Genomic DNA, 13,800 nt, shown 5'->3' on the forward strand with positions numbered 1-13,800 from the left:
TCTGTAACAATGGACCTACAGCAAATAGTTAATAGCTCTCTGCAATCAGGCATTTTCCCAACATCTCTAAAAACTGCTGCCATTAAGCCTTAAAAAAGAGAACACTGGATGCATCTATAATGAACAACTACAGACCTGTATCAAATCTCCCTTTTATAGTCAAGATCATTGAGAAGGTTGTCTTCAATCCTCAATTTTGTGACCTCAAGCGGTCTCTTAGACAAATTTCAGTCAGGCTTCTGACCTCACCACAGTACTGAAATGGCCCTGATTAAAGTTATAAATGATATATGGCTGAATAATGATTCTGATTAAATAACAGTTCTGGTTCTATTAGATCTCAGTGCAGCATTTTACACTGTAGATCATAGAACACATATAGATAGGCTGGAAAATTGAGTAGGGCTCTTGATTGGTTCAGATCTTATCTAGATGGCCGGAGTTACTTTGTCACCATTGGTAATCATGAATCTGATAGGGTGGCTATGACAAGCGGAGTTCCACAGGGATCAGTTCTCGGACCGCTTATGTTCAATCTCAATATGCAACCTCTGGGCCAAATTCTACAGAACAACAACATTAACTACCACAGCTACCACAGCCGACGATACTCAAATATATATGGCTCTCAAACCATATTACAACATTTCAATAGACTCTCTGTGTCACTGTATAGAGCACATGAATACCTGGATGAACCAAAATTGTCTACAGTTAATCCAAGATAAAACTGAGATTAACAAAAATAAAAGAACAAGTACTAGTAAAGAGCTGGATTCTCTGGCCCTTAAAACCAGTGATCAAGTGCATAATCTTGGTGTTCTGACTCAGACCTCACATTTAAAGTGGTCACCAAAACAGCATTCTATCATCTAAAAAATATAGCCAGAATCAAAGGTTTGGTGTCCCATAAAGACCAAGAGAAGCTCATGCATGCTTTTCTCTCTAGTAGGGTTGACTACTGTAATGGGCTCCTAACTGGACGCCCCAAAAATACTGTAAAACAGCTGCAGCTCATTCAGAATGCTGCTGCTAGAATGTTAACCAGGACCAAGAGAACAGATCACATCACTCCGGTTCTTAAATCATTGCATTGGCTTCCAGTCAGTTACAGAATAGATTTTAAAATGGTTCTTTTAGTTTATAAATCTCTGAATGGTTTACACAAATACATTTCTGATATGTTTGAGGAATATAAACCGAGCAGGGCTCTTAGATCCATGAACACAGGTCAGCTAGTAAAGCCCAGAGTCCAAACTAAACATGGAGAAGCTGTGTTAAGCTGTTATGCTGTACACAACTGAATTAAACTACCAGAAGATCTTAGACGTGCCCCAAACCTATCCATTTTTAAATCCAGGTTAAAACCACGTATCTTTTCATGTGCCTATTACTGAGCACTTAAACTTAACCAGACTGTTTAGCCTTATAGCTTCCTATGTTTTTATCTTGTTTTTATTATTTTTATATTTTCTTATTCTATTTTTTATTATGATGATGTTTAGTTTATCTAGGAGACGAACTCCAGGTAGGGCAAGGCAAAGGATAGTCGTACAGGCAAGGGTCAAAACCACGAGAGGCGAACAAATGCAAAATCACAAGGCTAGAGACCAAGTCGAGTAGTAAAGCAGGCGATGGTCAAAACACGGGAATCGATACAGGAACAGCACTAGGCGAAAGCGAAAACAGAAGGCTCAGTAATGAATGACAGAATGACAAACAATACCTCATTTGCTCGATCAGCTTATTTCTCCAACCTGATTGAGGTGAACAAAAACAATCAAAAATGTCTCATCGATACAGATGCAAAGTTAACAAAAGAGCAACGCTCAACAAGTGAAGTGGGTCTTCACTTTAGTTGTAATGGATACATGAACTACTTTGATGAAAAGATCATCACCATTAGAAAACAAATAACTGACTCCTTAAATAGTCCCCAAAATCTCAGTTGTCCTGAGAATGTCCTAAACCTCGCTGACCAGGTGTCAATGGGGACACTTGAATTTTTTGATACCGTATCGCTCGACACATTCACAAAATTTGTAATGAGTTCTAAACCCACAAATTATCAGCTAGTCCCGATTCCAAAAAAATTACTTAAGGAGCTATTTCCTGTGCTAGGTCAGCCAATGTTGAACATAATAAATTGCTCCCTTTCCTCCGGATGTGTACCAAACTCACAAAAAATTGCGAAAGTTAAGCCTCTTCTATAGAAATCGTATCTGGATCCCAACATATTAAACAATTATAGGCCAATATTGAACCTCCAATTCCTCTCAAAAATCTACCAAAAATGTGTTTCCTAATAACTGAATGCCTTTTCAGACCCCACCATAGTACTACACATAGAGACTGCACTCGTGAAGGTAACAAATTACCTTCTAATGGCCTCAGACAAAGGTTCCGCATCCGTCCTGTTGCTTCTTGACCTTAGTGCTGCTTTTGAAACTATTGATCACTCCCTTCTCTTAGAGAGACTGGAAACCCATATTGGGCTACGTGGACATGTTCTTGCCTGGTTTAAATCTTATTTATCTGAAAGATATCAGTTTGTTAGTGTGGATGGCATATCTTCTGACACGTCAAAGGTATCTTTTGGTGTTCCTCAAGGCTCTGTTCTGGGCTAATTATTGTTCTCACTATATATGCTGCCTCTGGGTGATGTAATCCGGAATCACAATGTCAACTTTCACTCTTATGCTGAAACCTTGTGAAGACTTACAGAAAACATTTGACCTCTGTCATTGCCAACAAAAGGTATATAACAAAGTTTTGAGCTTAACTTTTGTTATTGACCAAATACTTATTTTACCAAGGAATTTACCAATAAATTCATAGAAAATCCTACAATGTGATTTTCTGGATTTCTTTCCCTTATTTTGTCTCTCATAGTTGGAAGTGTACCTATGATGAAAATTACAGGTGTCTCTCATCTTTTTGAGTGGGAGAACTTGCACAATTGGTGGCTGACTAAATACCTTTTTGCCCAACTGTATATATTTCAATGAAGCATGGTGAAGCCCTAAAATTAGCTACTTTGGAAGCATGCGTTTCAGATATTAGGAAGTGCATGACAGAGAACTTCTTGCTTTTAAACTCAAGAAAAACAGAAATGCTCATTTTAGGACCCAATAAACAAAGAGCTTTGTTAGCAGATCTCACTGTGAACCTCGACGGCTGCATGGTCGTATCCCAAAAAACTGTAAGAAGCCTCAGCGTTACCCTTGACCCTGACCTCTCCTTTGATGAACATATAAAATATGTCTCAAGAGTTGCTTATTTTCACCTTCGAAACATTGCAAAAATCTGAAACTTTTTATCAAAAACTGATGCAGAAAAACAAATCCATGCTTTTGTTACTTCTAGACTAGATTACTGCAATGCTCTACTTTCTGGTTATCCTTCAATTAGTGCTGCACACGGCTGCTAGAATCCTAACTAGAACCAAAAAATGTGAACACATTACTCCTGTACTAGGCTCTTTACACTGGCTGCCTGATATGTTTAGGGCTGATTTTAAGGTTTTATTGTTAACCTATAAATCTATACATGGACTTGCTCCTACTTACCTCACTGAAATGACCAGCCCTACATACCTACACGTAACCTACGATCGCAAGATGCAGGCTTTTTAATCGTACCTAAAATCTCTAAACAAACAGCCGGAGGCAGGGCCTTCTCTCATAGAGCTCCACTACTGTGGAATGATTTGCCAATTAAAGTCAGAAATGCAAACTCAGTGCAAACTTTCAAGTGTCTACTAAAGACTAATCTCTACAGCATGGTCTACAATTAGGTGTAGCCTGGCCTGGGGGCGTGAAGGTGACCAGAAAGGCTTGATACTGTCCACCCTTGCAGTCTTGCCAGGTGGGCTCTCATGGCCACTGGAATGCCCTCCCTCCAATGCCTCTCGGGGGGAGAGTCACTGGCTTGTTGTTGTCTCTCTGTTGTGCACTTGTGCAATTGGGCTGTACTCTGCTGGCAATATCTTCTGGTCTTTGCTAGGTTGAACCCAGCCTCATCTATAAAGATGAACTCATGTGGGATTGTACGAGCATCCATTTCCAGTACTTCCTGAAAACAAAGAACAGAAATTTGTCAATATGGTGTCTAGTACACTGGGAAACAACATTGCGTGTAGTATACTGCAGTCAATATTGTACTTACATCCACATATGCTTGTCTGACCACTATGTTTCTTTGAGAGTTTCTCTCAAACGACACCTTATAAAGTTCATTCTGATTTGGTTTCGCTTGAGAATGCGAGCCAATGTGGAAAGACTGACTCGTTGAATGATGTTGAAAATGGTGTTGTCTTGGATGATGTGGCTTTGAATTTCTCAATCGGATTTCATTATTTTCCAAAACCAAGTTTACAATGGCAGAGTCCTGTACCCCGGTGAACATTCGGCCCCTTCCGCCACCATGGTTGCATCTCTCAGTCATTTAGGAAAAACAAAAATATAGGGCTTGGACAGTGCAGCCTAAAGATATTTCCCCCTCAGTAGAGTAAACTGTACAGGAAACTTCTACAGTTAGTGTATGACATCATAGTGTATGACATTCATAAAGTAAACAGGTGTTACCCAACTGATACACTATGACATGGGGTGTACTACATAGTGTGAAAGAAATGTTAGTTACATACCTGTACTCCAGTCTAAATGTCCGGATGACACAGGCGACAGTAAAACGACTCAAGTTGGGCTGCACTCTCTGTCCAGCCTCTCGCATTGTCAGCCCATGGTTGATGACATAATCAACTAAGGTTGCTCTAATTTCATTTGAAAGTTGTTGTTTTCTTTGGCCTTGAAATCCTCTACCAGCTCTACCCCTACCTCTCACTCTTCCTCCCCACTCATTCTCAACCTCCCTCTTCCTCTTCCTCTTCCTCACTCTGCAACATCATCCATTGTTGTGGTAAAAAAAAAAAGGGGTTCCCTTGTGGTCTTTTCATAGTGCTTACTTCTGGATTGAAGTGGTAACAAATTAACCTTTGAAGTGTTTGGCCAAGTAGCACATGTATTGGCCAATTAGCTCATGTAGTGTCATTATGAATGGCAGTGTTTTGAAATGGCAAACGTGACTTTATGTCAGATTGTTGTGTCTTATGCAGAGAACCGTGTTCAGTGCATTTAAAAAGTGCCATTTTGAATTGCAAAATGTGTGTAAAGCAGAAAATCTGTTTAGACTTTTGGAGACTTGAGAAGAGGTTTTGCTCTCTGTGTGTCAATTTAAATAATTGTGCTGTGCATGTCATTCTAGTGTGTTAGCAATTGGGAAAAATATAATTTTACATTAGATTTTGTCTTCAAATGACACGCACACCATCAAATTAATGGACCATCTAAACCAATTGAACATTGACATGCTGAATGGCAAACAGCACTATGATAATCTTATGCGTAGGCCATTTGCATTTTTAGTCTTACATTACAGTGTACGTGCAGTAGCCTGTTGTAAACTCTTATGTTTTCATACTCAAATATAAAACACACAAATACAAGAATAGAATGTTCTTCTGAAATACAGTATACATCTCAACAAACACAATTGGATGTGAAAAGTTGTCTTCAAACAATAGAAAAAAGAAAATAAGCCTTCATATTTTGTATAGAAAAAGATAAATAGGCTGCATCCCGCATTTAACATCCATTGATGTCAGGAGAGCTCACCTTTGGCCTTTGATTGTTATAGCTAAGATTGCTAATTGAACAACAACAAGTGTTACCCTAATGACAATTCAATGGTGTGATTGGTGGTTTGAGTTTAGCATTTTGAATGACAGCATTTTCCATATGTACACAAGAGATTTTATGAATGAAGATTGAGCCAAATGTAGAGAATTGTGGGGAATGTTCTTCAAGGAGTCTGGTTTAGAACAGCAAAATTTGTGAAAAGCGGGAAATGTGTTTGTATTTGTGCATAATTGGTGTATGATAAGGTACATGTGTTTCAGGTTTTGGTAATTGTTTCTCAAGTTCCAGTGTTAGTGTGTAAGCAATTGAGAAAAACTGTAAATGCCTGTGATTCGAAACATAAACACCTAAAATTTAAATACTTATAAAAGAATCCGGAATGTGCACAAAGCACACCAATTTGCAGCTCATCAATTGCCAAATACCTGGTAGGCCAAGGAAGACCTCTACAGGCAGGAATCATTGACACATTCTTACCACAATGAATTAGAAAAGAACAAAGTTAGCTTGAGCAGCACGTTGGCCAATTGAGATACAGGACATGAAAGATTGTGGAAAGTCTGGTACCAAAGGGGTGGAAAGAGGTAAGTGTGGTTTGATCATTTCAGTTAGGATGCAGTGGTTGAGTGATTTACAGTTTTTCCCAATCGATTTGACACATTTATCCAAACTCAGGGAACTGTTCTCAAAACAGTTAACACAGCAAACTAAACACACTCTTATAGTGGCAAAACAGGTGAACATTCACTGCATAATGAAGCACTGCATTTTATTGTAGTAATGCATTTATTTAAAATAAGTACTAACATCAAAACTACAAGTGTGTTCTCTGTTGGGTTGATCAATTCAGCTGGAATATTATATGGATACATTCGTCATATCCAGGAAAAAGAAACAAGGCACACCTAGTTCAGCCGGCCCGCAATAGAAAATGTTGCTATTTCAAGATTCGAAACCGGGTCGCCCACACAAAAGCAGTGTCATTAACCACTACACCACGTAGTTGTACCTCTGCTCGGTGACTGTATAGTTTCTTGTCTCTATCCTGAACAAATCCTATTTTGCCACTGGCCGTTTTTATGGTTAGTTGGCAATTTGTGAATGACATTTATACTGTTAAACTGACTAAAGTTTCGGTCGGTCAGTCGCTCGCACACTCACACACTCATTCAGATACATTCATTCTTCTTAGCCGGCTCCACTTATGTGGTCCAGCAAAATAATATCTTTATGTTTACAGTAAAAGTGCAATAATTGGCTTGCACATACTTGAACAAATAGGAATCGCAACTCCTTCACTCTAACAGTGTTCCTCTCAAAGGGCACTTTGTATACCTGCTTAATTCGGATTGCATTTCTCCCAAGAACATGCTCAATTGTGGAGAGACTGCATTGTTGAATATTGTGGAATAGTTGATTGTCCTGTATTATTCTTTGCAGAATTTCTTTGAGACAGAGGGTGTTGTTATGGACTCCAATGTCAACAATGGCATGCTCTTGTTAAATTTAAAATAGACTTGTTCATCCACCTGAATGTTTTCAAACTTCAATTCTGAACTTCAATTCTTCAGCATTATGGTAAAGTTACCGCTTTTCCTACTGTAATGTGCAGATAATTGAAGGCTGAACCCGCTGCCCAGCTTCTCTCAAGGAGAGACCATGATTTATGACAAGGTCAATAAGGGTTTCTTTAGAAACATCTCTGTACCCTATCCTTCTACCTCTCTTTCCTTCTCTCACACCTTGTCCTCACACTTTGTCCTCCCCTTCCTCTCTGCTCGTCTTGCTTCTTCTCCTACATCTTCAGCTCGTCTTGCTTCTTCTCCTACATCTTCAGCTCGTCTTGCTTCTTCTCTTACATCTTCAGCTCGTCTTGCTTCTTCTCCTACATCTTCAACTCGTCTTGCAGAATCTCCTCTTCCTATATCTTCTACTCCTCTCCCGTCATCTGTTTCTACATCTTCAACTGTTCCTCTTCTTCTTCCTCTTCCCCATTCACCCCCTTTCACTCTTACACCTCTTCCCTTTTCTCTTCTCATTCTAATTCCTCTTTTCTGGTTGTTGTAATAGAACTGTGTAAACAATTGGGGAAACTTGCATTTCTTGTGTTGTGTGTAGTATTAACTCATCAGATATCAGTTTGGGGCTGATTGAAAGTTTTGGTTGGCTGTATGAAATACAGAATTTTGTGCCCAGTGTTATGAGAAACATATGCACATGATTTGTAATTTCTATTAAAAGGAACATTTACAATCTGTTTAGGACAATTACAAAGTGTTCAGATCATCGTGTTAACTGTTTTGAGAGCTGTTACCCGAGTTTGGATAAATGTGTCGAATCAGTTGGGAAAAACTGTAAAAACAATGCATAGGACTACACAATACTGATTTCTTGCAGATATGATGTTGTTAATTACCTTGGTCAAATTTAAGGCCTGACTGAACCGCTTAGGAAAAAGTATGAGACCTACCACTGTTTATTGATCAGGCATTCAAATATTTAACACAGGAAAATGTAGGATTGGGAGTCTCTAAGAATGTTTACCTTGTCAACCCCTTTGATAAGCGGAATGTCTCTTTCCAATCCTATAGGATTACAGATGTTTGTGAAGAGAGGTTTAACAAGCAGCTGATAGAGACTGAGGTAATAGAGGCCTCAGAAAAAGGGGCCCAGATCGTGAGCCCAGCTGATTTTTAGGGGTCCAGATTAATTTTCTTTGCACCTCATTTACCAAAATGAGTTGAAATAAGAAACTGGGTCTCTGGGGAGACACTTTGAAAGCATTTAATGACATCTGCACCTCATCCACTCAACCCATTGGGTCACTGGTCGCTCTCAGACCCCATTTGTCTATACATTGTGTATCTACTGGACTATGTTCCACTCAGTGGAATAATTCTGTATTACAGCATTGCAAACATTAAAATACTATTTTATTTCCATAGTTATCCTTCCACCACCTAGAATTTCCCTCACTGCTCCAAATGGTTCAATGGTCTGGGGATCTAAGCAGTCAGAGGTTACCAGGGGCCACATCTTCTCCATCACCTGCTCCATTCAGCTACAGTATCCTGGGGGCCTCTTCCATCTGGACTTCTCTGGGACCAACAGGACTGAGACTAAGCCAGCAGTCAACCACTCTGCCTCCTTTCACTTCCCTGTTGCAGAGTATAAACATGAGGGGAACTACAGCTGTAGCTATGAAGTCAACGTTACCACCCGAACCTTTCATTCTACTAGATCAGAGTTACTGACAGTCAGCATTCAAGGTAAAAGCTAAATGTTTTTCAAGGGGCATTATTACATTAACATACTTATGATTTGTGTGTAAAGACTCGATAGATGCTAGGTAGGCCGATATCACTCAGGGCTTGTTTACGATAAGATACATTTTCTGAGGAATGTCAAAGAAACTTGACACAGTAGCTTATTCTGTTAACCTGCATGTATTGATAGCTCGAGATGCCGCCTTCGAAGGTAGCGTGCACCACATTTTCGATTTTCTGTGCCGTATGCATGCATATCACTAGATTTTACCTTGACTGACGTGCATTATCCTGGTGGAAATGATTATGCTAACTAAGACATGTAGCATTTTATGGTCCCTCTCGTAATGTACGGAAGTGGAAAAGGTTGAGACAGCGACTGAAACCAGGTCTTCAAATGTGCAGATCTGTAATGTTTGTTTCTGTAGCCTCTCCAGTCCTCGTTACTGTTTCTGGCGCAGCGGTTGGGATTCTTCTCCTACTGATACTGGTGGCCGTTTCCTGGGTGGTCTGGAGGAAGAGGATGAACAGACCTCCACCCATGACCATGTCCCAAAGACAATGTAAATGTTGATGGTGATTGCAAGGTTGACCGTAGGGTTTCAAGTTTCCTTGAATAGGAAAGGACTAATGCTATGTGCACACTATCCACTCGCTCAATCTCTGCAAATCTCAGTTTTTTGCATGTACATAACCTCCATCTATTTGATACACTGCCGATTTTGCAGGTTTTCCTACCTACAGGTCTGTAATTTTTGTCATAGGTACACTCCAACTGTGAGAGACGGAATCTAAAACAAAAATCCAGAAAATCACATTGTATGATTTTTTAATAATTCATTTGCATTTTATTGCATGACATAAGTACTTGATCACCTACCAACCAGTAAGAATTCCGGCTCTCACAGACCTATTTGTTTTTCTTTAAGAAGCCTTCCTGTTCTCCACTAATTACCTGTATTAACTGCACCTGTTTGAACTCATTACCTGTATAAAAGACACCTGTCCACACACTCAATCAAACAGACTCCAACCTCTCCACAATTTGCCAAGCCCAGAGAGCTGTGTAAGGACTTCAGGGATAAAATTGTAGACCTGCACAAGGCTGGGATGGGCTACAGGACAATAAGCTAGCAGGTTGGTGAGAAAGCAACAACTGTTGACGCAATTATTAGAAAATGGAAGAAGTTCAAGATAACAGTCAGTCTCCCTCGGTGTGGGGCTCCATGTAAAATCTCACCTCGTGGGGCATCAATGATCATGAGGAAGGTGAGGGATCAGCCCAGAACTACACGGCAGGACCTGGTCAATGACCTGAAGAGAGCTGGGACCACATTCTCAAAGAAAACCATTAGTAACACACTATGCCGTCATGGATTAAAATCCTGCAGCGCACGCAAGGTCCCCCTGCTCAAGCCAGAGCATGTGCAGGCCCGTCTGAAGTTTGCCAATGACCATCTGGATGATCCTGAGGAGGAATGGGAGAAGTTCATGTGGTCTTGATGAGACAAAAACAGAGCTTTTTGGTCTGAACTCCGCTCGCCGTGTTTGGAGGAAGAATAAGGATGAGTACAACCCCAAGGACACCATCCCATGTGAAGCATGGAGGTGGGAACATCATTCTTTGGGGATGCTTTTCTGCAAAGGGGACAGGACGACTGCACCGTATTGAGGGGAGGATGGATGGGGCCATGTATCGCGAGATCTTGGCCAACAACCTCCTTCCCTCAGTAAGAGCATTGAAGATGGGTTGTGGCTGGGTCTTCCAGCATGACAACGACCCGAAACACACAGCCAGGGCAACTAAGGAGTGACTCTGTGCGAAGCATCTCAAGGTCCTGGAGTGGCCTAGCCAGTCTCCAGACCTGAACCCAATAGAAATTCTTTGGTGGGAGCTGAAAGTCTGTATTGCTCAGCGACAGCCCCGAAACCTGAAGGATCTGGAGATGGTCTGTATGGAGGAGTGGGCCAAAATCCCTGCTGCAGTGTGTGCAAACCTGGTCAAGGACTACAGGAAACGTATGATCTCTATAATTGCAAACAAAGGTTTCTGTACCAAATATTAAGTTCTGCTTTTCTGATGTATCAAATACTTATCACATGCAATTAAATGCAAATTATTTCTAATAATTACTTAAAAATCATACATTGTGATTTTCTGGATTTTTGTTTTAGATTCCGTCACTCACAGTTGAAGAGTACCTATGATAAAATTACAGACTTTGTAAGTGGGAAAACCTGCAAAATCGGCAGTGTATCAAATAGTTGTTCTCCCCACTGTACCTGATTTAAAAACACTGGGGCACTATTCAGGGATAGTGGGAAATGCAGAAAACATATTGAAAAAGCCTACTTGAAAAGGTACACATGTAAGCAACAAACTAATAATAATTGTTCTTATTACATGAAAACCCTGTAGGTGGAAATTGTGAAGATGAAAAGGACTACATCAACATGGAAACCATTGACAACCAAAGATATGACGACCTGGAGACAAGATACTGTGCAGGACGGTATGTGAACAGGGATACACGTAATACAACTAAAATTACATGGAGGAATTACATCAGTTGTGAAAGGGTAACGTGTGTCAAAGTACTGCAATGAGCTTGATACAAGTAACTCAAATGTAGAAATGTTTTTTTTTTATTAAGACACACATTCACCCTGACAGCATGACACAGCTACAGGAAACGTGACAGTAACTCAAACATTTGTGTTCATCCTCAGGACCGCTCCAAGAGCCACAACCAGAGTTGGAAATAATGAAGATAGATCAAAGGCTACAGAGACCATAAATGAAATTCCAGATTCATTCACAGAGATGGCCATTGCTGATGAAAGTGGGAATGACTATGAAGAAGATGAAAACATTTATGAACATTTGGGCTGAGCTATTTTTTATAATATTTTTTACCATGATTTAACTTGGTAAGCCAATTGACAACCAATTCTTATTTACAAACTGTCCAAAGCCATAACAACTGCAATAAAATCCTCAATTGCATATGAATATAAAAAATAAACAATAAATTACAGTTAAAAACAACAAAAAAAATGCAATGGGATAAGACAGAGATGAGAAAGAATTATATAATAATATACATTTTCACATCAATTAAAGTGGGTATGGTGCTGTTCACTGTAGTTAACAATTTGAGTTTGAATGAGCAGTGACAGGTATCTACGGGAGTGCAGATTTCTGTTGGGTTGGCTGATATTTGGGAACAAACTGAGGTAAGGCAGGGATTTGCTTAAGCGGGACTTGTAGATGCACTTGGTGGGACATTTTGTTTTATCTGAAATGTAAGTGTAATAGCATTTTCACATAGAACATGCATTTCTGCATTACATGGTTTAAAAACTGTTAATTTTGTGTGATTTGTTAAATTGGGTTACCTTTTATCAATGAATAGGTTTGGAATTTGGAGTTCCACCAAATATAAAAAAATTACTATCACATATCACATTGACTAAGATATTTGGCAAATATATATATATATATATATATATATATTCACCTAAAGGATTATTAGGAACACCATACTAATACTGTGTTTGACCCCCTTTTGCCTTCAGAACTGCCTTAATTCTAAGTGGCATTGATTCAACAAGGTGCTGAAAGCATTCTTTAGAAATTTTGGCCCATATTGATAGGAAAGCATTTTGCAGTTGATGGAGATTTGTGGGATGCACATCCAGGGCACGAAGCTCCCGTTCCACCTCATCCCAAAGATGCTCTATTGGGTTGAGATCTGGTGACTGTGGGGGCCATTTCAGTACAGTGAACTCATTGTCATGTTCAAGAAACCAAGTTGAAATTTTTCGAGTTTTGTGACATGGTGCATTATCCTGGTGGAAGTAGCCATCAGAGGATGGGTACATGGTGGTCATAAAGGGATGGACATGGTCAGAAACAATGCTCAGGTAGGCCGTGGCAATTAAACGATGCCCAATTGGCACTAAGGGGCCTAAAGTGTGCCAAGAAAACATCCCCCACACCATTACACCACCACCAGCAGCCTGCACAGTGGTAACAAGGCATGATGGATCCATGTTCTCATTCTGTTTATGCCAAATTCTGACTCTACCATCTGAATTTCTCAAAAGAAATCGAGACTCATCAGACCAGGCAACATTCTTCCAGTCTTCAACTGTCCAATTTTGGTGAGCTCGTGCAAATTGTAGCCTCTTTTTCCTATTTGTAGTGGAGATGAGTGGTACCCGGTGGGGTCTTCTGCTGTTGTAGCCCATCCGCCTCAAGGTTGTGTGTGTTGTGGCTTCACAAATGCTTTGCTGCATACCTCGGTTGTAACAAGTGGTTATTTCAGTCAAAGTTGCTCTTCTATCAGCTTGAATCAGTCGGCCCATTCTCCTCTGACCTCTAGCATCAAGGCATTTTCGCCCACAGGACTGCTGCATACTGGATGTTTTTCCCTTTTCACACCATTCTTTGTAAACCCTAGAAATGGTTGTGCATGAAAATCCCAGTAACTGAGCAGATTGTGAAATACTCAGACCGGCCCGTCTGGCACCAACAACCATGCCATGCTCAAAATTGCTTGAATCACCTTTCTTTCCCATTCTGACATTCAGTTTGGAGTTCAGGAGATTGTCTTGACCAGGACCACACCCCTAAATGCATTGAAGCAACTGCCATGTGATTGGTTGATAAGATAATTGCATTAATGAGAAATTGAACAAGTGTTCCTAATAATCCTTTAGGTGAGTGTGTGTATATGTATATATATATTAAACAGTTTCGATCAGTAACTATCTTGTAATATATTATGTCCTACTGCAGAGTTGTGCTGTAAATTAAATATCTGTAGCAA

General features: G+C 40.0%; 1 protein-coding gene across 1 annotated transcript in view; it reads left to right on the forward strand.

The window, feature by feature from the left end:
• The window catches only part of LOC109616237 (deleted in malignant brain tumors 1 protein-like), a 106,755-nt gene extending 94,311 nt beyond the window's left edge, over nucleotides 1–12,444 (forward strand). Inside the window, exons 22-25 of the mRNA XM_034295148.1 lie at nucleotides 8,645–8,968; nucleotides 9,394–9,528; nucleotides 11,385–11,478; nucleotides 11,696–12,444. Coding sequence (XP_034151039.1) covers nucleotides 8,645–8,968; nucleotides 9,394–9,528; nucleotides 11,385–11,478; nucleotides 11,696–11,858 — 716 coding nt within the window. The 3' untranslated portion in view covers nucleotides 11,859–12,444. The remainder of the gene's footprint in view (nucleotides 1–8,644; nucleotides 8,969–9,393; nucleotides 9,529–11,384; nucleotides 11,479–11,695) is intronic.
• Nucleotides 12,445–13,800: the final 1,356 nt, after the last annotated feature.

Source organism: Esox lucius, chromosome 11, assembly GCF_011004845.1.
Source record: "Esox lucius isolate fEsoLuc1 chromosome 11, fEsoLuc1.pri, whole genome shotgun sequence".
NCBI lineage: Eukaryota > Metazoa > Chordata > Actinopteri > Esociformes > Esocidae > Esox > Esox lucius.